Source organism: Lutjanus erythropterus, chromosome 1 (assembly GCF_056507025.1).
Source record: "Lutjanus erythropterus isolate fLutEry1 chromosome 1, fLutEry1.hap2, whole genome shotgun sequence".
Classification (NCBI taxonomy): Eukaryota; Metazoa; Chordata; class Actinopteri; order Lutjaniformes; family Lutjanidae; genus Lutjanus; species Lutjanus erythropterus.
Window position 1 is genome coordinate 15716960 of NC_139317.1, and position 22182 is coordinate 15739141.

Genomic DNA, 22182 nt, shown 5'->3' on the forward strand with positions numbered 1-22182 from the left:
TGTCAAAGGAGTAAAGAGGGATAATTTAACATCTATCTTTTGTAAGGCCATAGAGCAGTTTAGATGCTGCCTGGAGACTTTATCTATCCTAAAAGATACTGTTCTGTCAGGAGAGGTGAGCAAAAAACTACTGTCTGCAAAGAAAATGGAGGTCAGACAAGTACACAACAGAGTGACCAGTAGAAACCCATCTGATCTCAAGGAAAAGTGCAGCTCTGCAACAACTTTCTTCTCCTTTTGTACATGGCTCCTCCGGGAGAACTCTCTGGGTAACTGTATTCTGAGGCCAGAAGCACAGACAGACCCCCAGTGTGCTGGAGTCCTACACTTGAGAGATGAAAGGTGCACTTATAGAAGAGATGAAGGAGGGCGAAGGAGAAAAATAAGAAAGAAGAAAAATATATTAGTTTTGTAGTTAATAGGTGGGAAACGGCTCTTAAAACAGATGAAATGTTTGTTTGGTGTTGCAACCCGTTTCATCAGAAAAACTGACATCTCTATCACCCCGATCTCATTTCAGCATCTTTAGAACAGAAGTAATTTCAACTGTGCAGTAATGGCAGAGAATTGTTTTGTTAATGCGTTCGCTGTGTTCTCCGGGCGACCTGCAGCATTCTGCCTTCTCGTCGCTGCACTCCAAATTCATAAAATCTGCTTATTACAGTCCTGCCACAAGTCCGGCTGAATTCCTTGAAGCCATTAGTGGCTGTTGAGAACGGTTTGGGCTGGTCTCAGCATCGACTGTAATGACAAGGACAGGGTGCCGGGGAGAATCAATGCTTCTCTGTGGCTCAAGAATGAAACTGTAACAGCAAGACTGCCCCCATTGAGTGCTGGACCACCGTCTTTTTCAACCACTTAATTGATCAAGGTTTTATTTATCTTGTCACAAGACTTTAACCTAATTTGTTTTCCATTCAGCTCACAAAGCACCTTTATTGAATAACCATGTTAACAATCCACAGTATTACATTTATTTTTTTTTGCTCCCACCTCGCCGAACACACTTTAGATATTGTGCCTGTGATAATTTCTATGTGCGGTAGCGGGGGTACTCTTAAACTTGAGTAATTAATTATCATATCAAACATAATCTTTATAATTATTAATATGCACACACACATCGACACATTAGGCTTTTCATTAGAGAATATTGTCTTTGTATGTGTTTTAATACAGCAGGGGGAGTGGAGGGGCGGAGATGGATTCCTCTCCCTTTGTTCTCTCTGAACAAAGCGGAGGTGCACCATGCATATCCTCTTTACTCCGCAACTATGCAAAGATGTCCTTGTAATTGGGTGATATTTTTTACTGCAATACCCGCTGCATGCATTTCCATTACATTTCTGTCATAAAATACCCTCCTCACTGTCGTCAACTTAAATGGAATGTCAATACTTAGTGTGTGGAATGGGGAGCGTGGAAATGGGCTTAACACTGGGACCCATAAACATAAAGTTTAATGCCGCCACCAAAGGAAGGGGCCAATCACGGCATAGCTTTGCAAATCAAAGAATAATAATCACAGATTTTCTCGCCCAGCCATCTCAACAGCTTAATATAAATAAGTTAGTGGCACCCTCTTGTGTGCTCTCATTTTCTAATCATCACCACTTTCCTTTCCCTGCATCCCATTTTCCTTTGCATTGCGCACTTTTCCCTTCCTTGGATCCGAACTGCACAATTCATTTAAACATTTAAAAAAAATAATTTACTCCTCACTGATGGAGTCCAGCCAAAATAAAGTGTGCCAAAAATGTAAGGAAAACAAAACAAGCAAAATCAAATTATTTGCTCTGAAGGAGGGATTTGGGCTGTGGAATTAGAGACGATGCTGCTCAGCTGATCTCCGTCTGATGTCCAGAGGGAGATTCTTCACACAGGAACGCTTTATGGGCTCATTTGAATTACCACAGCTCTGACTGTAAGTCAGCAGGCTGCTAAGAAGGAGAAAGCCGTGCCAGCACAGGGCGATTATGGCCGTAATATATTAACCCATACTGGGCAATTTCCAGAGGCGAGTCAGATGATGCTCTGATTGATTTTACTGTGCTCTAAGTGTTAACTATTAACACTACTATAAGTGGAATATGGTCATTGTTATATATATCATCTGTCCAGATGACTGGGCTCAGTTTGCTCTCTGCTCGCCAGTTGTATAAGTGGTAAACTCACATTCATTTAATAAAAAAAGGTTTTTGTTATTAAAATCTTGTGTTGATATGTTGATGTGATTAGTTATAAATAAATAAATGAATGGCTAAGTAAATAAATAATGATCATATCCCTGCATGAGTGAGTCATCCACATAACGTGCAAAGTATTGTTTTTCCCTCCTGAGCCTTACCCACCAGTCACAAGATAAACATCATGTTCTTTTCTTAGCGGTGCACACACACAACACTTGTTGAGAAACGAATGTTGTCTTGTGATGTCAAGAAGAGTGCATACAGTGGTATCTCCAAGGTAATTAAACAGAACTAAAGGTCTGCTGTGACTGGGAAGGCTTGGCAGGGCTCGACTAATGGGAAAGCTGATTAAAGTGTGTTTCATCCCTCTAATGAAACTCATCTTCTCAGCCCACAGCATACAGACAAGTTCAACACAGTTGCTTTATGGGTCCGCAGAGACCTTCAGCAGTATGCTATTATTCTTACCTTTACATGTTGGTCATAAAAGTTCATTTTCTTTAAGGTTACCAACGTGAGCAACACTAATTGTTTGTGATGAAGATGAACCTTTTAACTGAAAGATTACTGTTATAGTGTAAGACCTTTAAAGGAAGGTAGCCATTTCACGTGCAAAAATAGCAAATTGGAACCATCGACTGTATATTAAACAGGTTTTTATCCTGTTAAATATACAATCTATGGTTGAAGCAAGTCGTCCCCCCGCCCCCTCCTCCCCAGACACAGTGAAAATAGATTGGCTGTAGGAGCTCTGCAGGAGTGCAAGATGCATGCAACCTTGTAAATTGACAATAATAAGCGACGATGAGTCCTCCACTGTAAGTTGATCGGCTGTTTACAACTGTCAGTTGTTTTTCAATGTAAAGCTAAGCTCGTTATCCTGAAAACAAAAGCCCACCGCCCTTCAATAACCCACTCTGGACAATGAGTTAGGTGGCTGCCTGTCTCGCTGCCTGCCAAACTTCAATAATGTTTTGCCCAATTCATAAGCATCCACGCCTTCTACAAGAATATTAGTGATTTCTTTCAACTTATAAACGGATAGTTTGTCATTTGATGAAAGTTTGACATTTATTTGAACTCTGATTAATGTGAAACAGACATAAAAAACAGTTATTCCAGTCCAGAGTAGAAATTTCAAAAGAGGGTGTTATGACTGTAGCATTCATGTCAAGTGAAGCGAGTACTTCAGCTTAACATGTTTCCTTGATCTCTGATGAGATATCATGGTCATTTTATCATATATTGCAGTAAATTTATAAAGGATTTCTCCTTTAACTATTCTAAGTATACTTGAATTTGGCACACTTCTGTCCAAAGCAGTTAGGAAGAACGTTTAACCTCCAAAGGAAAAAAGAGCAAGACATCACCAAAAACTGTAAGTGCATCCCTCTTGAACAAACGGCTAACAACATACCCAGTGCAACAGTTTTTAGAAGTACTCATCTGTGGAAAACATTTTTTTGGACACAGATGCAGTAGAACTAGACGCAATTTGGCAAAAACACCCAGGCCTCTAATTTCATGAAGGCACACGGCTGAGCTTTGTGCTGACAAAGCCACATGGTTGCCGAGTGTGCTCCTACTCGTACCCATTTGGCATTTTGGTGACTCACCATGAACTTGACTGTGTTAGATTTTAAAAGGTAGGCGCAGTACGTAGGACGGCGGCTCAGGGGTTGGAACTGTCATTTCACAGGAAAGAGGCTCTGGGTGTGGATCCATGTCCAATTCATGTGCTCCATTTTCCTTCCACAGTTCAACAACTTGCAGTTGAGATAAACTGCAAACTCTAAATTGCCCATAGACATTAATAACATTGTCTGTTCATGTGTGCTAGCCCTGTAACAGAATGGCAACCTTCCCAGTGTGTACTTTGTCTCTTGCCCAGTGGATGCTGGAAAAGGCTCTAAAAACACCCACTAACCCTGCGCAGGTTAAGCAGGTATAAAAATGTAGGCGTGAAGGTTATCTGGTGAGCTTGTATTGCTCAGCTAATCACACCCATACCTAACTGTAGTGCAAGATACAAGATATAAGAGATTTATTTACCATTACAGCAGGGTTGTATTATGAGATTTTGATGTAATTCCCTCTTTGCTACACATAAAAAGCAACATATAAAATTATATACAGCAGATTGGCTGAGGAGATAAAAATGAAAAAATATAAAACAAACTAGTTAACATGATGGAGAGGTAAGAAAGATTAAACGTAGAACCAGAGAACCTTTCTCTGGGAGTTCTACCCAGAACATTTCCACCTTCGAGGGGTGCTAACAAGAACCCTTTTATATTCCAAGGGTTTCTTCTAGAACCCACCCAGGGTGTTCTACAGAGCAGCCTTTGATATCATAAAGGTTTCATGTAGAACCCACCCAAGGGGTTCTTAAAATTATTTTTTGTAAGCTCTATATTGTATCAGTTGTTTCTCAACCAAGGTGGAGATGTGAGATGACAGGTTCTCTATGATGTTGATTCCCAGGAACCTAAAACTGTTCACCTGCTCCACCTCAGCTCCTCTGATGTAAACAGGAGAGTGCGTGTCTTTAACTTTTCTGAAAAACACCGATCGGCTCTGTGGTTTTAGTGACATTGAGCAGGCTTTTCTTTTATGTGCATCATTCTGCAAGATTGTGATTTCCACCTGATATGAAGTCTTCGCTGAAATCTGGCTGATGATGGTGGTGTCATCTGCAAACGTCACAATAGAGTTCTCTCTATGTGAGGGGCTGCAGTCATGGGTATACAGTGTGAACAGGTCTTATCATGGAGTTGTATGTATTGTATGTATAAATGTTTTTGTGGTGTGAATGTGCACCTGGAAGGGTCAGCACCCTCTGAAGTTGTCCAGGAATTACTGGTGGATGCACCTTCTTATTGTCATACTATCCCTGCTGTCCATCACAAGCTTTGAGTGGCTCTTTTCCTAATATCCTTTAACCTGTTTTTGAATTGAGCACTGGTTTTCTCTGGGACATGAACCACACAGCAAATGTGTTACTGTATATCCTCCCACGCCAATATAGGGTGCCATATATTCACTTGTCATGATGCTGCGTCTCCCACGCAAAGAGATCGGTTTCTTTTTGGGAGGGGATATTTTGTCCAGACTGTTGTGATGTAACTGGTCATGAAGGATGCCAGTCCCACCCACACCATCTGAAAATGTGTTCCTGAACCCCTTATTCAACTGCAGCAAAGATGTGCAACATGCCTCTAGCCACAAAATTACCAGAAGTGGGTTGCCGCAGGCTGTTGAGACTGCTGGTTTAATTTCTGTTTCATTATGGTCTCCATTTGTAATGCAACTGTCCCCCCAACAACGCTGTGTATTTCTGGACGACGTTCAATGTGGGTTTCTCCATCAGTCATGCCACCATCAGTCTCTAAAGCCTCTCTACTAGTTCACTTTCAATGAAAACCAAATCAAAAGATCAAATCAGCTACTCCACTATTTAAAATTTATCAGTTTGTCTTGGATAGAACTTTGATTTTATTGCCTGTCTGTACAAATTAGTTAGCTGAAATATCAATTTTGATGTTAATAAAGCATAAAATATCAAGGCAAAGTAGATTTCTTTGTACTCTCATGACTTTAATCATCTGTTTATCTTTTGCTGCAACATTTCGATCCAAAATGTTCCACTTTTGTCATTTCAAGTAATGGAAAGTGTATTGATACCTTACGTCACTGCCAGCGTGCCATCAATCTCAATAACCTGTTTTATTCATGCACCTTATTTTTGTTGTCAGCGCTGACAGTATCACACACTGCAACCAAGGATTTACCACGATCACTGTGACATTGCGGAGTGAAAAATGATCAATTATAATGTTGCCAACTCTCACTTCCCCTCTCTCTGTCACTTATCACACTGGTGATAAATGGCTAGGTACTAATAAATAATCTCACATTCTGGGCAGTTTATGGAGAAGGACTGTCATTAATTAGAATGACAGACAAGTGGAATATATTAGGAAGATGCATAATGAGATAAAGGTTTGAGTATAGCTCTACCCTTCTTTCACCTGTTTCCCTCATCTCTCTCCTATAATTGGAAGAATGTGCGAGGGAAACTGTTGTGGGAAAAGTTACCTGTTAAAAACGTGAGTACCTTTTTAGGGCTAACACTTACACCAGCAATAAGTCGACACAACGCGGTATAGGATTTAGTGTGTGTGTGTGTGTGTGTGTACAGCTTAATGACAGTCTCACCTGCCACCTATCACCTGTGTGTCATGCGTCTTGCAAACTTCTGACATGATATACTCACCCTGGTCACCCTGGCCCTGGCTGGCGTGTTCAGTTTCGCCGTGCTTGATATGGTGCAAATAACCACTGAAAAGAAACTAAGAAAATGTTCTATAAGGTTATGTTGACCAGCTGCTTAGAAATGCCCCACACTTGCTTTGTGTCATGACGGCTGGTTTTGCAACAACCCCCCTGCTGTGTGGAACCTGAACGGACAAGTCCCAGCCATTTTTTCCCATTCTTGAATCCATCCATTGAAAGCAGCACAATGTGTCTTACTTCATAGCAGAGCCAGCAGCGCACACTGACCCCCTGTACTCCGTCATCTTGGTAAGTAAACTCTCATTTAGCTACCTGTTTACTATCTTTGCAACTTCAAATTGAATGGTCCATACTTTTATGCCTGTTATAAAATCTTTAGCTGTGTTAGATTCAAAACTCGCTAAACATTTAGACCTACTTAGAAGATAGCCTAAATAAGTGTTACTGCTCATAACAGTCATTATGGAGGACTGTTTTAGGCAATGTGAGTCAAGATAGCATTAGCTTAAAAATGTTAGCTCAAAACTAGCTATGAGCTGGTCCAGCTCCAACACAGTTTAAGCTAAAAACAAAGTGTCATATCTGAACTCTGTGAGGCCAGGTTGAATGTTATGACCCTAATGTATTTTTTTATTTTAGATGACAGCATGTGTCTAAACTGTTTACCAACACAGGCGTGAGTAGAAGTGAATGTTTTCTGTCCGGTGACTGCAACCCTGCTGCAGAAGAAACATCGAATGACCCAAAGGAGGATGCAGTCATTCTGCCAGTGCCTGTGGGAGACCTTGCCTGCCAATATTTTGGAAATTTCTGGTATGTAGATAATGATTATTTGTTTTCAGTGTTTCATTTGGAAGACAACATGTCATCTCTGCAGTAATCCAATAATTGTGAAATTTGAACTGTACAAGGGTGATGTTGTATTAAATATTCAGCTGAAACACTCACTTTCATGTTTTGTAGTTGATCAGTGAGATTTTTCATAGTATGAGGTAAACAACCTTACAGAGGATTAATGCTCTGCCGTCTATGCTGTAATGTTAAAGCATGAACTGCAGATTTGAAGTGAGTTTTAAATGACAGTATGATCACCATATTGCAGTAGTGCTTGTTTGATATAACCTGTTAATCATGTTTATATGTACAATTACAAATAATTGAAATCTGTCATTTGTTCTTTTTACAGGCAACACATCAAGAAAGCTAGCTGGCTGTTAAGCCTGTCAAATCAGATTTTTTTTTCCCATTAATTTTTCATATATACTGACCCAATTAAAGTGAGAACATTGCAGTTAAAAATAAAGTCTAATCTCTCATTTGAAGTGTCAATAATTCATGTACACCATTTTCAAATGTTTTTATTGTTTACCCAACAATGCCGTTACCCAACAGAGCCATTTGCATTTTCTATTGTTTCTCTGGTTAAACATCAAGCTGATTTTACTGCAGTTATGTATGTGATGCCTTTTATCAACAAAAAGTAACTTACTGTTTGGGTTTTCCTGCCAGAACTGCACAGTTAATAAATAATCCTTACATTTAAAGTGTAACATGTTTTGTGTCATTGTCCTCCTTAAGTATGTTATCTTGGGTAACCAGAAATAATTTAAGATGTACCTGCACACTTAAAATGCAAACTCCCTTAAAGACAAGCTTAACTCCTCCATGATGTTCTCTGATGACAATGTTCCAACCATGAACTAATTTTGCCTCATTATTTATTCTGTTATTTTTCTGTTGAGATTGTCATTGTATCCAGTTGAATTGTACAGTATGCTACTATATGCTCAATTCTGTATATGGTCCATTATACTCCTATCAGTAAATGTGAGTAACTGGGCCTGTATGCACATGGAAAAAAATTAATTTCATATTCAAAATGTGTGTGTGTGTCTGTGTGTGTGTGTGTGTTCTGGTCGGGGTGTTAGCTGTTTATTTGTTTATGTTTGTGTGGAAACAATTTCATGCCAATGACAGCAGACAGGCTGACAGACTGACTGGCATGATGCCATTCAACATAGTTAAGCCGAACACGGCATCAATAAAAAGTCTCCACCTGTGTTGCATAGCTAAATAAAGCCGCGAACAGTTAATGCGTCGGTAGCCGAGCTGTAAACAGATAAATAACTGAGAATAAGTGCAAGTGAGTCGACTATTTTTAGGAGACAGAAAACTGTCTTAAGTAAGCAAGTTTGGCGAACAATATGGCCTGTGCTGATAAGAAGCACAAGTTGGATGCTATATAGTGCTGCTGCCCAGATAACCCAGTCCCTCCTTTCTCTCTGCTTCTGCTCTGTGTTGTTGTTGGTCATCTGGAAGTCAGTTAAAGACAGTGATTTATGCCTGGGGCTTCATGCAGCATAGCCTCATTACACACAGCCATTTTGAGAATCAGCAGATAATTACAGTATACATCATAGACCTCATGGGGCCCAGCAGATTCAGTCTATTCCACTGGCCTGTCATTTAGGCCATAGGGCCTCAGGAATGGAAAACTGGATGCTAACCTCATTTGGAATATAATTTGCTTTTTATTCTCCAACCTTTCAACATTTTACATGTTGAAAATACATTGTGGAATGTTGAATTGGCTTTTTTTAATTGCTCACCTGTGAATATCCATTATAGTTAATGGTTTTTTGCTAATGTTATATCTTTAGTCAGTAAAGCCAGTCATTTGAGGGCAGTTAAAAAGATGTGATAAAAAATGATGACTTAGATTTTTGAAAAGTATTTTAAATTGTTATTGTGTTCACTTTTGTTTGCACTGGAGTGAGATTTACTGGGGTTTGTAAGTCTTATTCCACAACTGTCTGTATAGATGACAAACAAATCAAAGCTAAACAAGCAATTCTAACAGACTCTTTTTTTCAATCTTCCACGAAGGGAACATTAACTCGTGCCCGAACTGAACTGAACCCTGAATATCTGGACCTCCGTCCACGAGCCGAGCTGAACCCTGAATATTGGACCCCTTGCACCCCTTTAGTGAGTACTGCTGGTCCCATTTCTCACTAAATGATCACCATAGATTCACTTAACACAAGTCATTACTTTCAATACGCTCTACTTATATTGTTCAGTAGTTTTATTTAAGCATCCCATGCAATGGCATGTTAAGCTCAGTTATGATTTGTTAGACTAAGTATCATTTCCTCATTCATGACTCCATCCCTGCTGAGTGTCTGCACTGAAACAGACTCTGCTTTCTTCATATTTCCTCCTTCTACCCTGTACAATGTTTAAGTATATTTTGCCTCTTAGTTACTGTGACATATTGTACTTACAACATCATTAAATTCAGGGCCTAATGCGATGCTAATATCCATGCCATTTTTACTTGAGTAATAAGTATTTGTCTCATTACCTCCATGCATAGAAAACACAGTGCTTGATAGTCATCTGGGGGTTGGAGGAGGTTTGCTTGTGTTGCTGTGCTTGCACACTAGTGAATCTTAATGATGTCAGTTTTTCTTAGTCTCTGTTATCAACTACAGTGTGTCAACATGGGGGGGTGGTTCATATAAACCAGGCGCCTCACCATATTCTGCCTCCACTATGGCTAGTTTATTTATTTTGGGCCTCTCATGATGTAGGAATATTTCTATGTCTGCAAATTCACTACTCTTCATTGTGTAAAGTACTTGGCGGTGAATGGAGATTGCTTTATCTACAGCAGCGTATCTGTCTGTCCGTCTGTCATATGTATATCCGTCTATATCTGTCTGTTCCTTGTGTTCTCTGCATTGTTTGCATTGAATATTCCACTAGACAAGTTGAACCTTGAGCTGTCTTTTGTATGAGTTGAAGGTCTTTGCTCAGGAATTAGTGAAACCATGGAGAGTTATTGATTTGAATAAGTTGTTGTCAATAGAGCCCCTCTATGTCGCCCATGAGTGTGCCCCCTCATTGTAAACATACTTATGTTGCTGCTGCCCTTATGTGATTGTTGTGTGAACTCCAGCTCAGGGATTGTAGTATACAGAACCAACGGGGGAACATATGTACAACCAATCATGTTAATTCGGCTTCAAAATGTAAAACTCGCATGTATATTTTATGCAAATACACTGTAGCTTATGAAGTATTGATCAGTGCATTTGACACTGTGTCTTAGCCTTTTTTGTGAGGTCACTGCAGACTTGATATATATTTGTGTTTTTTATGGATACTAATGGAGAGAAAAACAGTTTTATAACAAAGTGTTTCACTAAACATTATCCTGCAGTTCTCATTAGTTGGACTCTCAGTTTTACCTTCATTAAACATTTATCACCTGTTGTGCCCCCGTGGGAACGCTAACAACACAGAGGTATAGACACAGTGTAAACACAGGGAGCGACGTCCCACCTACCCAAACTCCCTCGGGCTGGGATCAAATCCTCAGGTACAGCGTTGTGTTGTGCACTGATTTTACTGCAGCGGAGACACTGGTCGAATGTTATTTTGCACTTAACTAATTAGACTTAACAAGCTGTGCTTTGTACAAATATGATGAAAACTAGACATATGTTCCTTATTAGACGTTAAACAAACACAACTATAGTGTAATTAGACACCATACACCTAACAGTGCACCAGTAACACATAACCGCCCATACTTTGTATCAAATATACATACATATATATGTACGTGTGTGTGTGTGTGTGTGTGTGTGTGTGTGTGTGTTATCTAGTGGACAGTATTAGACCATTTACTAAACCATTATTAGACCTTTTTAGAGTGTAATTTGGGACATATTACAGCAGAACAGTACTTTAAACTAAAATGTCTAATGAAAAAAAAAGTCTTACTGACTAATAAAGAACACATTATTTCTAGGTTTTGTCGAATTTAATACAAAGCCCAGCTTGTTGTGTCTTATTTGTGTACCGTGAAATAAAGTGCGAGCGAGACAGATGAAACAACTGGGAAAACTGAAAAACCTTTCTTGAGTATGACACTCGAACCCTTTAGTCATTGTAAAAGTCACAGAGAGCTGTATAGAGTTGTTATTTATCATTCTTATATGGACAGTTGATGTGGAGTCGGAGAAAGACTCCAATGTGCATGAATTGTAGCAATAGAAAGCCATTCAAAACTTCTCTCTGCATACGCTCTGGGTGAGCAGCTTTCTTCGAAATAAATGGACTGCCATGTTTGAATACTTCATCCCTTGTTTAATACATCCATGGCTGCGAGCACAAGATGCCTTTTGACCTCTGTCTGCCATATTCTCCTGCCCCTCTCCACACAATCACACATATTCTCCTCAGGCCCTGTTTAACTATGTTAAGCTTACAGCTTAAAGTATACTGGGCACAGAGTGAAAGCAAGTGCTGCACAATCAAGCCGTAATGTTCCACTGCCAGCCAGATCTACGCCAGAGTGTTGAGAAACTGATGTCCTTAGACTCTATCCTTCTTTTTTTTTCACTCATTCGTTTTTTCCCCAGTCTTACATAACACATCAGAATCTGTATTAAAGATCTACAGATGCAGTACAGCTCAACATATGAATATCTCATATGGTATCCCTTAGGATCATTTTTAACGCTGCTTGTAGACTTTCTACCTGTGTTTGTGTGTTTTCATCAAATGGAAAACTCACTGGTGATTTGAATAAACAGGAAAACAACCAGTTCTGGGATGAATGGTTCAGTACCAGTACCAGTTTAGTGGTAACACAGGACCTTGTAAATAGAAATACACTGTGATTTTTTTTTTTACAAGTAGTGTTGCATGTCATACCAAAATCTAGGTAGGTTTTTGGATACTTTTTTAAATTAAAGCTAGTTTGGAATCAGAAAAACTCAGCGTTTTACACTGGCTGTGGGTCAATATTAATGTGTTCTCATTAGGGCTGCACAATTGATCACAATAGCAATAAAACTGTGATATGGCCAAGTACAATATCCAAATTGCAGAACCAGCACCAAATTGCTATTTTATGAAAAAGGTCAAATGTATGAGAAAACAGTGTTATAATGAGGTACTGTAGTGCTGCATAGACGACCTGGCCAAAGAAAAATGTTGTTCTCCAGATGAAAGAAAACATGGTTGTTGGGTACAGACCTCAATAAATATCACATCATCTCAATTTTAATCTTTTTTTTTTAGTGAACATGAAAATTGCAGTGCAAAACTGATCATTTCCACTAATTGTATTGCATATCGCACTTGCAATTTCAGTCAAAACAAATGCAATACGACTTTCTTTTTTTGCCAAATTGTGCAGCTCTAGTTTGCACAGAAAGTGAAGCAAATATTCGCCTCAGGTGGGCACAGAGTTTGTGTTCAGTTCAGCCTCTGACTGAACTGCATGCTCAAGAAACTCTGGGTCTTTCTGTTATTTCCTTCAAGTTTTTCGTCTTTGCAGGTTCTTGTATTAGTTGTGTTGTATGGTGTACCAAAACTTAATAGATACTTTTTTACTAAAAACTGTTTGGTATTAGAATTTCTTAATGTTCTGTACTTGCTGTGGGTTTGCACAGAAAGTGAAGCAAATATTTGCCTCACGCAGGCACAGAGGGTGTGTGTTTGTGTTCAGTTAAGCCTCTGACTGAACTGTACATTCAAGAGACATTCAAGAGGTTCTTTCTGGTATTTCCTTCCACTTTCCCCTCTCCTCTTTGTACGTTGGTACGTTCATGAAGGGATGCGAGCTGAATCCGACGATTTGCAGGGTTTATTACTTGAGGAGCTGACCCCGACTCTCCACTCTACTCCAGCTCAGCGACTCTCTGTCACCAAGTGGACTCTGCAGAGCCCTGCAGTACATGCAAATATTTAGTTCAAACTGAAAATTTACAACTTCCGCTTTCAGCTTGCACCTAATATGATGCTGCTATTTGGGGTTATGTTTTCGGGGTTTCATTTTGGTGCTTTTTAAAACATTTAATAGCTTAAGTATGTAGAGCTACAAGCACATGTCACTTCTAATCTATGGCGGCTCTGTAGTGTCAGATGACTGACTTCCACTGTCAATTTAAAAAACATAACAGCAACTATAGTGAACAGAAGAAAAGACTGGGTTGTTGGAGTAATGTTTTTGTGAAAATGGCCTTTTGGTGGAATCATAGTTTGTATTTTTTGAACTATTCATAGAATAATATAAATAAAATATAGTATTGTACAGATCAGTTTTATAATCCTTAATATATTAACATTTGACCCAGTCAGTAATCATAGATTAGCAATTTGCCCTCATGTATAAAATTAAAATTAAATAGTTCAGATTTTACACTCTGTGGGTCTCATGGTTTTAGGTATCAATATATTGAGCCAGTATTTTTTCAGGTATCATTTTGGTATTGAATATTGTGGTGGTAAACTTTGTACTGGTATCACAGCCAAAAAGTCGGTACTGTGTCAACAATACTTACTAGATCAGGTCTCTTTTAAGTTCCATTAACAGATGTTGCTTTTATTTCTGCTGTGAGACATCTTTCTTTTATTAACCTGAGACATATTCCCCAAACATATAACTGGTTTAGGGACCTGTAATATGATATATGGGACAGTCTGTGTTTTGCGTCTCCCTAAAGCTCACAGAGTCAATATTTGGACTTTAGCCTGATTTAATGAACAGAATTTCTCAGAGATCTCTCCCAAGCTGTATTCAGTGGGAGATCTCTCTGGCTTCGTTAAAGCACTGCGCTGTTTGCTTATTGGGCCTCACCGGACTAAAGAAGCTCAAAGACAAACACACGCATGCGCTCACACACACGTATACATACACACTCAAACGTGTGCACGCTCACACACCATCACCGCAGAGGAGGCCCCTTTCTTGCAGCCCAAGAGGGAATGATGACTCTCATTATCGCCTCAAAGCAAGATGGCCACAGTGCCCCTACTCAGCAGTCCTATTAAGTTACCAGACAGCTTTATTGTATTGGTGTTCGATAATTTCCTTTCCTCTGTCATTCGGAGTGCATCAGGGAGTTGTTGTATGGTGAGGGCGGGGTTGGGAGAGTGGCAAGAACTAACGTGAAGATCCACAGCTGGCTGAAACGATTGATGAAACTTTGGGCTGACTGTAGAGCAGTCCTCTGTTGCACAGACAGACACCTTCCCTTCATTAATTGTTAAATCTTACGCACAAGGATTGGAATGGAGCCTGAGCTTATCATGTAAACTAGTCACAACACATAACAAATTGCATCCTCCAGAGTAGTTGTTTTGCGGCAGGATAAATACATTAAGAAACTGGAAAAGTCACCTCGCAGACTGCATATGTCCCATTGATTTATTGGGAGTTTTTCCCGCTGTGGTCCCCAGACTCAAAGGGATCAATATATATACTTCCATGTATATCTATTACCAGTGTCTGGAACACTGGAGCTTCCAAATGTATTAAAATATTGGCATGGAGGGAATGTAAAACAGTCAAAGCTATATGCTCACAAGGTCTTTCTGTATGCCACAAATGAAGTGAAACACATAACATCCATTTTTTATTCACAATATCAAATCAAATCAAAAGATTACATTGCGATGATTTAGTGTAAGCTCCTTCTTTTCCATGTTAAAAAAACAGTATGTTAATAATGTCAGGAATAACAAGTAACTGATGTTTACCTTTGGTGTTTCAGGAGGTGCTGGTCTTATTTAGCTTCATAGTATCCTCTGAGTTGGGGGTCCTCAATGTTTTTCAGATCATGGACCCCTTAGCTGATAGAGACAGAGCAGAAACCCGTACTACATATATTGCATTAAATATTTTTGGGTCCTCTCTTCTTTGCACTTACATGTAGCTGCTAAGTCAGCAGTAGTTGTAGCGTGGCTCATGTTGGGAGAATTAGCATCGCCCTCTGTACATTTGCTGTTGGTGTCAGGCTAGGACAGCAACTAACGATTATTTTCATTTTTATTTTTAATCAAGTAGTTGTTTGGTCTATAAAAAGAAAAACTGTGATCGGTGTTTCCTGAAGTCCTCAAATGTCTTAGTTTGTTCACAACATGAAGATATTCAGTTTACTGTCATAGAGGAGCAAAGAAACAGGAAGATACTCACATCTAAAAAGCAGGAACCAGAGAATTTTGACTTTTATTTTCTTAAAAAAAAAATACTCTAGCCGGCTAATAATTAATTAGATTCTTGTTAATGTATATTTCTGCTTTACTGTAAGTCATTCTGGTGTCCACTCCCTTGTTTTTGACACATTGCTCTTAAAAAAAAAAACATTTTTAGGGTGTAAATTGAGGCTGACAACAGTTATTTAGGCTCTGTAATGTCAGGACTGCAGAGCAGGTGTGTGAGTTTGAAGAAACATCTGAACTAAGTTAAAGTAAGATAAAGGAGTTGAAAGAGGCAGAAGTACCATCTGAGGTAACAGCAGAGAGACGGTAGAGTAACTTTCAGCTTTTTTGTTCTTGCAAATTTAATCGGCTTTGATTCTAGAGCTTTTAATGGCAATTTGAATGGAATGTTAGATCACTTCTTCCCTGAAAAAATACGGTTGATAAAAAGGAAGAGAGAAAGGGAAGTATGCCCACTATCACCACACTCTTTTTTGCGCTTTTTAGAGAGCGAAAATGTTAGTCATTTTGCTGTGTAAGCGAGGAAACAGCGTGGATGTGGTTTTATTTTTTAAAGTGATTACAGAAGTGACCTTCAGAAAAGTGGAACATCATCAGTGTCTTCCAGTAACGTTGCAGGTTTGTGAGTGTCGGCCATACCAAGGTGACTTTAGGCACGCTGTCAAAAACAATCCTTGTGAGTGTCACTGTGGAGGCTGAATATGAGCCAATGATGAACACGGTTACGTGGTTTACACATAGAGTAAATGCATTATGTTCTAAAATATACTTATTGACCAAGCCGGAAAATCACATTACCAAAATGCTACAGACACTTGCAGCTATTAATGTTGACGTGGACTTTTGAAAGAGACTGTGATGGAGTGCTAAATCATATTTGGGAATGAGCTGAGATGAGAGATGAGACTTCAGGGGTTTTGGAAATACAATAATACAAGATAACACAACAGTAATACCACATTGGGTTTCTTAAGATACAGCTTGTAAACAACACAGCAGTGAACGAGCCGCGACTCTGTGGATTCTTTTTGGGTCTGTTTTCAGATTTTGAAAGGTCATGAAGTTTTCCACTGCTGTTGTATTTTGACCAAAATTTGAAAAGATAACAGCTGTAACTGTGTACCAGTCTTTCAAAAGGCTGAACCAATGTGGGCATTATTTATAACTGTCAGTTGCCTGATAGATGCTGGAAATAAAGGCTCACTGCTCTCTGGAGTTGGAGTTCAGTGACTGCCTGTCCTCTGCCTGTCAGACTCCATTAACATATTTCTCAACTTAACTGTGATAAACATCTTCCCATGCTAAAAGATTACTGATAATGTCTTACGACTTATAAGCTGATACCTACTCATTCTGACTTTTTCATTCTGATTCTGATTTTTTAATCTCTGATGATATATCATGGTCATTTTATGATTTAGCACAGTAAATATATTACATATTTCTCCTTTAAAGGTAAAAAAAATAAACTAACTAAAATATGTTACTGTAGAGACACTGGAATGATGGTGTCAGTTTGAAACACAGACGGCTTATGCATTATGGAGCTGTTTTCTAATGTTTAACATAATTAAAGGTCAGAGTTTCAAATGGTAAAAGGCCATACTTGCTACATCACTCATCTAATTTTGGCACATAATGTCTGATGCATCTTGCTGCTGATTGGCCCATGGGGTGTCTGTATTAGTCATGGAGTTTGGTTTGACATGTTTCTCTGCTATTCCTCTTTTTTTAACATAGTTTGTGTCTGTAAGGCTTTGGATATGAATCTTTTGCAAAGCAGATGCAGCATTTTGTTTTTGTTAAATCTCTCTTCAGAGGTCATATTTGTCATCTGTCACAATAACAAGTTTTAGTTAGAAAAACAATGAACTAATCAAAATCATTTTGAAGCACTGGAATAAAATGACTCCAAAAGAAATTAAAGAAAACAGATTATCACCTGCTATTTCTGTTTTTAGCACGGTTTTCTCTTGGAAAACATTTCTTTTGATTTTTTTTTTTGCTAATACCAATAACTCTTCATGAGCACAGTATGCAACAAACCTAACATTCAAACATTTTGAATAGCCTTCTGTGAATCAAGTAAAATAAATCGCCTATCTAGACCACAGTAGCCTTTGTACAGAGATGTTATTTTCTGCAACAAAGCTTTTTTGTTCAGATTTGGAAACTGCTGCATGTTTTACAGGCTCTGTTGACAGGGAAACTTTAAGGTGAGATTCCACACCGATCCTAAGAGAGGTGCAGTTGTCATTGTGTGTGTTTGCCTGAGACTATGTCTCAATCAGGTACGGCAGAGAAATGCTCCACGGACTGCAGAGTGGAAAAATGTGATAAAACCAGAGAGAAGAGGAAGGGCCCGGGGTGATATTACTTTATATGAAACCAGTTCTGCTCTATTCTAAAATTCCAAATGATATTGCCTCTATACATTACTATGCTTTAGTCAGCCTTTCTGCCTCTTGAGCAAGGATGCTCTATTCATGCAGAGAAACACTATAGTAATTTCTTGTTGGGGTAAGGCACAAGCCAGCTCAAAGAACTGAAATTATGCCAAGAAGTTTTGCCTTGGGAAAGCATAATTTGTTTACATTCAGCAATTACTAAATAATTCACACTGTATCAAAAGTAGGTAGAATTTTTAGTTGTATTTTCTTTCTCCAGCAATGTAAATATCACACAAAAACCACATAAACACCTCCTTTTTCAGTGCTTGTAATAGTCCTCTTATCCTACTCCCTCATTATCTGCATTGCTTCTTATGGATGATTCCATTATCCAGCACACACACTGGGGAATCAATGCGCTCCATGAGGGCAGATTCACACAGACTTGTGACAGATTTATATATTGTGGTCACTGCAGACAGATACACAATGCTGGATTCATGTAATCCTGTGCATAAATTAACAATCATATGACAAATTTTCATATATTAGTGACTCTTTGTATCAATTTCATTTTATGCCTGTGTTTGGACTTTCCAGGGACTTTGTGTTTGTGCATATTAATTAAATAATATTTCACTAGGGGCCAGTAAGAAGGTTAATTTGATAGCTGACAAGTCTAAGGGCAGGTACGCATCTAAAGGTCCAGTTCCTGGTCCTGTTTGTGTTCACAAACTGAAACGGTCAAGAAATTGTGAATACAAGTCAAGTGGTGCAAATGTTTGATTATAGCTCACACAGTCTGCAGGTAAAAAGAAAACAGCCCAATTTCTACCTGGATACTGTAAATAATGGAGCACCGTCAGGTTCTGTTCACGCTGGTGTTCATGTTGTTCTGGAGACAGCAGACTTTATAGGACCGTGCATGGATGTCTCATAAGACAGCAGGTATTAAATAGGTTCATAATGCAGACTTTTCTCACTTTGTCCTGAGGTCCTATTTGTCACCTGCCAGTCAACATTTTGGTAGTAAATGTACTGCAAGTTCATCCATCACCAAAACAGGGAAAATGAAAAAGCAGGAAGGAAGATTACGTCACGAATGAACATTCTGTGCTTTGTTTGGTGCTAGACTTTGGTCTTGTATTGAAGCCTACATGAGATACATGGAGAAGCACAATAACCCAACATATCTATGTTGTTTCATGATGAAATGCCTATAAAACTGCAAACATCAGAGAATAACGTACACACTGATTTTTCCGAATGTGCACATTTGTTTATTTGTTGCTAGCAAATAGCGTGATTGAAACTGCACCTCCCATAAGTTTCAATAGAACTAGCAATAAAATCTGTTCAACCGGCATGTAGGAGAACCTACAGCGGCTATGAAAAAATGCAAAAAGCACCGACTACAGCTAGTATTCGGTCCGTCCGTTCTGGGCTACTGTAGAAACATAGCGGTGCAAATGGCAGCCTCCATGGAAGAGGACCTTTGCCCTCTGTGGATATAAACAGGTAACAAAAACACAACAATTATTATTCCCAGGTCATTATACATTAATGAAAACATAATTGTGTATATATATATATATATTCAATTTCTTCCATATTCTGACAATAAAACCCAGTAAATCTTGCACACTGGACCTTTAAGTAAATCTTTTCAGCAGAAAGTGGGAACTCAGCTACCTGCCTAAAATCATAAGGGAGTAGTGAAGTCAGGAATAATGGCAACGACCTGGATTAAGCTGCAGTGGCTTTGTATGACACACTACTTACTCTTCTTACTGTTCGACTTTCTCTGAAGGTCAGTTTGGCCATTAGCTAGATCAGCCTAACACTGAGTGCCCCACCTCTCCACTCCAATTCTTCTCATCTCCCCTCTCCTCACTTCTCCCCTCCTCTCCTCTCCGTGGTCTGAAGAGAGATGTGATGGGGGCTAAATTTATCTTCACAGAAACCAAAGCTAAGATGTTAAAAGAGAACTCCTGCCAGCATGCTAACTGACTGCTGACCGTGATCAGCCTCACCTTTTGCGAGGCGTCTGTCAAAATAACACGCACCCATTTCTCCTCTACCCTTCCCTCAATCCATCCTTTTTCCCCCTTTTTTTTATCATCCTCCTCAACTCGATCCTCCCATCCCCTGTTTTATTAACAACGGAGCTGGTGGCTTGTGATAACTGGTCACTCCTCCAGGCGTTGAAAGGCAAGGACACTCTATTATCCTAGCTAGATGGATGGGTTGAAATATTGCCTGCAAGTGGTAGAGCCTGCCAAATCCTCCAGTCTTAAAACCCCTTTGTCTCTGACAAGGAGGAACATTAGTGAGAGGGCCAGGTTCTTGGATAGGGATACGCTTCTCTGAATACAACATGCAGAGAGTAAGGCGGACACAGACCTGCATATGAGTGGAAATGAGTCCAGAAATTGCGTAATGTCTTTGTTTCCTCTCTGAATAAGAAACGTGTATGAAAAACATCCATTGCTGTGCTGTATTCCTCTCTCTGTCCTCCCTACTCTCCCCATATGGGTGTGTGCATGTGTCTGACAAAGAGAGAGTGAGAATACTTTGTATACATTAAAATGATTAACATGGTGCAGGTAGACAGCCGGTCAGCCAGACAGCAGGGTCACATATTAATTAGTGTCCTAATTATCAGTGACCTTTACCTCACAACAGTTCCAGACTTGTTTTACCCTCTGTGTCGCTGCCAATTCATTTAGGAATATGTAGCCCATTTGCAACTGGCAAGTGTCAGTAGTTCATGCATCTTAAAATAAGCCGAGAAACAGCTGTTGTGTTATAGTCTGTCTGTGTTAATGCATTGGCAGCGTGGCTGTTAGTCTTTATGGAGATAATGAGAGATAACAAAAATGCTATCTTGTTTGCCCCATGCTGTAGCACTTCATTCAGGTCATTAAAGGACCAGTGTGTAGGTTTTAGTGGCAGCTAGGAGTGAGCTTGCAGATTGCAAACACATTGTCTGTCCCTCCCCTTTCAAGCGTGTAAGAGAACCTGCGGTGGCTGTAAAACTCATGTGAAACTAGAGAGGCCATATCTAGAGTCAGTGTTTCCTTTGTCAGTTCTGGGCCAGTGCAACACGGCAGCCTCAGTGAAAGAGGACCTGTGCCTTCTGTAAACATAAACGGTTCATTCTATGCTAAGGTAATGAAAACACAACAATTCTTCTTTCTAAGGATGCACCCAAATCGGAATATGTTATTCGGGACAGCACAAATAACGTCATGGAAAAGGATGTTTCGTCTATGCAAAGTTGCTTGTTATTATTCAGAAAAAGTCAGCGCCATGATTACCTTCAGCAAAGTTAAAGGTACGGTTCACCCCAAAGTTTAAAGTACATATTTTCCTCTGGCCTGTAGTGCTATTTATTTATCTGGACTGTTGGTGTGAGTTGCCAAGTTTGGGAGATTCTGGCCATAGAGGTGTCTATGGTGTGCAGTCTTGTGGTACTCAAAGTGCCAAAACATTTGAAAAATTCTTGAATAACTAAAGTTTGTTGTACAACCCTGTGTTGTATAATAATAATAATGACCTTGAGTCATTGAATCCTTTCTATGGTAGAACTACTTTCTTTCTACAAGGAAGGAAGAAAGAAAACATGAAACTGCTCACAACAATGTCTGTGGATTATTTTGAGTAACCGGGTTGTAATTTCTGGAAAAGGACAATTGTGTTGAATTTTTAAATGTATTTTTCCAGCACTTTCAGCACCATAAGTCCCATTATATTGGAGAGAATGCAGATCTCCAAGGCCAATATCTCTAAAACTCTGCAACTCATACCAAAACAGAATATTTCGATTTCTAAAACATCTTTTAGTTTCTGATTTTTCAATATCCTCCTGTTGAAGGAGAGGTGCTGGTGGGCTTCAGGCAGCTCATAAAACTCAGTTTAGCTAAAAGTCAAAAGAGAGAGATGAGAAGCATGGTACTTTGATTAGGAAATATATTTCAGAATTAATTGTAAATGCCAATATTAAAACATTTCAACACTTTGAAGGCACAGCAGTTGCATCGCTTATGAACATTTGGTTAGAAAATGAAACATTTTCCTACTTTAACATGAACTCTGTCTCTGCATCTGTATTTGGACAGAAGAGAAGAAGTGGGCATGGTTTATACCAGATAGTTTTGTTAGTTGAACAGATACACGTACAAATTATACACTAAATAAATGCCTGTAAATCTTACACACTGGAACTCTAAGTGACATTTTGGAAACACAGGGACTCATTGCTTTAACTCAGATTTTGTCAA

The 22182-nt window shown here is 39.2% G+C and overlaps 1 protein-coding gene across 4 annotated transcripts in view; it reads left to right on the forward strand.

The window, feature by feature from the left end:
- pcdh9 (protocadherin 9) overlaps positions 1–22182 on the forward strand; it is a 274308-nt gene that overhangs the window by 65159 nt on the left and 186967 nt on the right. For 2 of the 4 annotated variants that reach the window (XM_084714968.1, XM_084714952.1), the window contains exon 3: positions 9372–9473. The exons of the other annotated variants lie outside the window; for them this stretch is intronic. In XM_084714968.1, coding sequence (XP_084571094.1) covers positions 9372–9473 — 102 coding nt within the window. The remainder of the gene's footprint in view (positions 1–9371; positions 9474–22182) is intronic. 4 annotated transcript variants of the gene reach the window in all.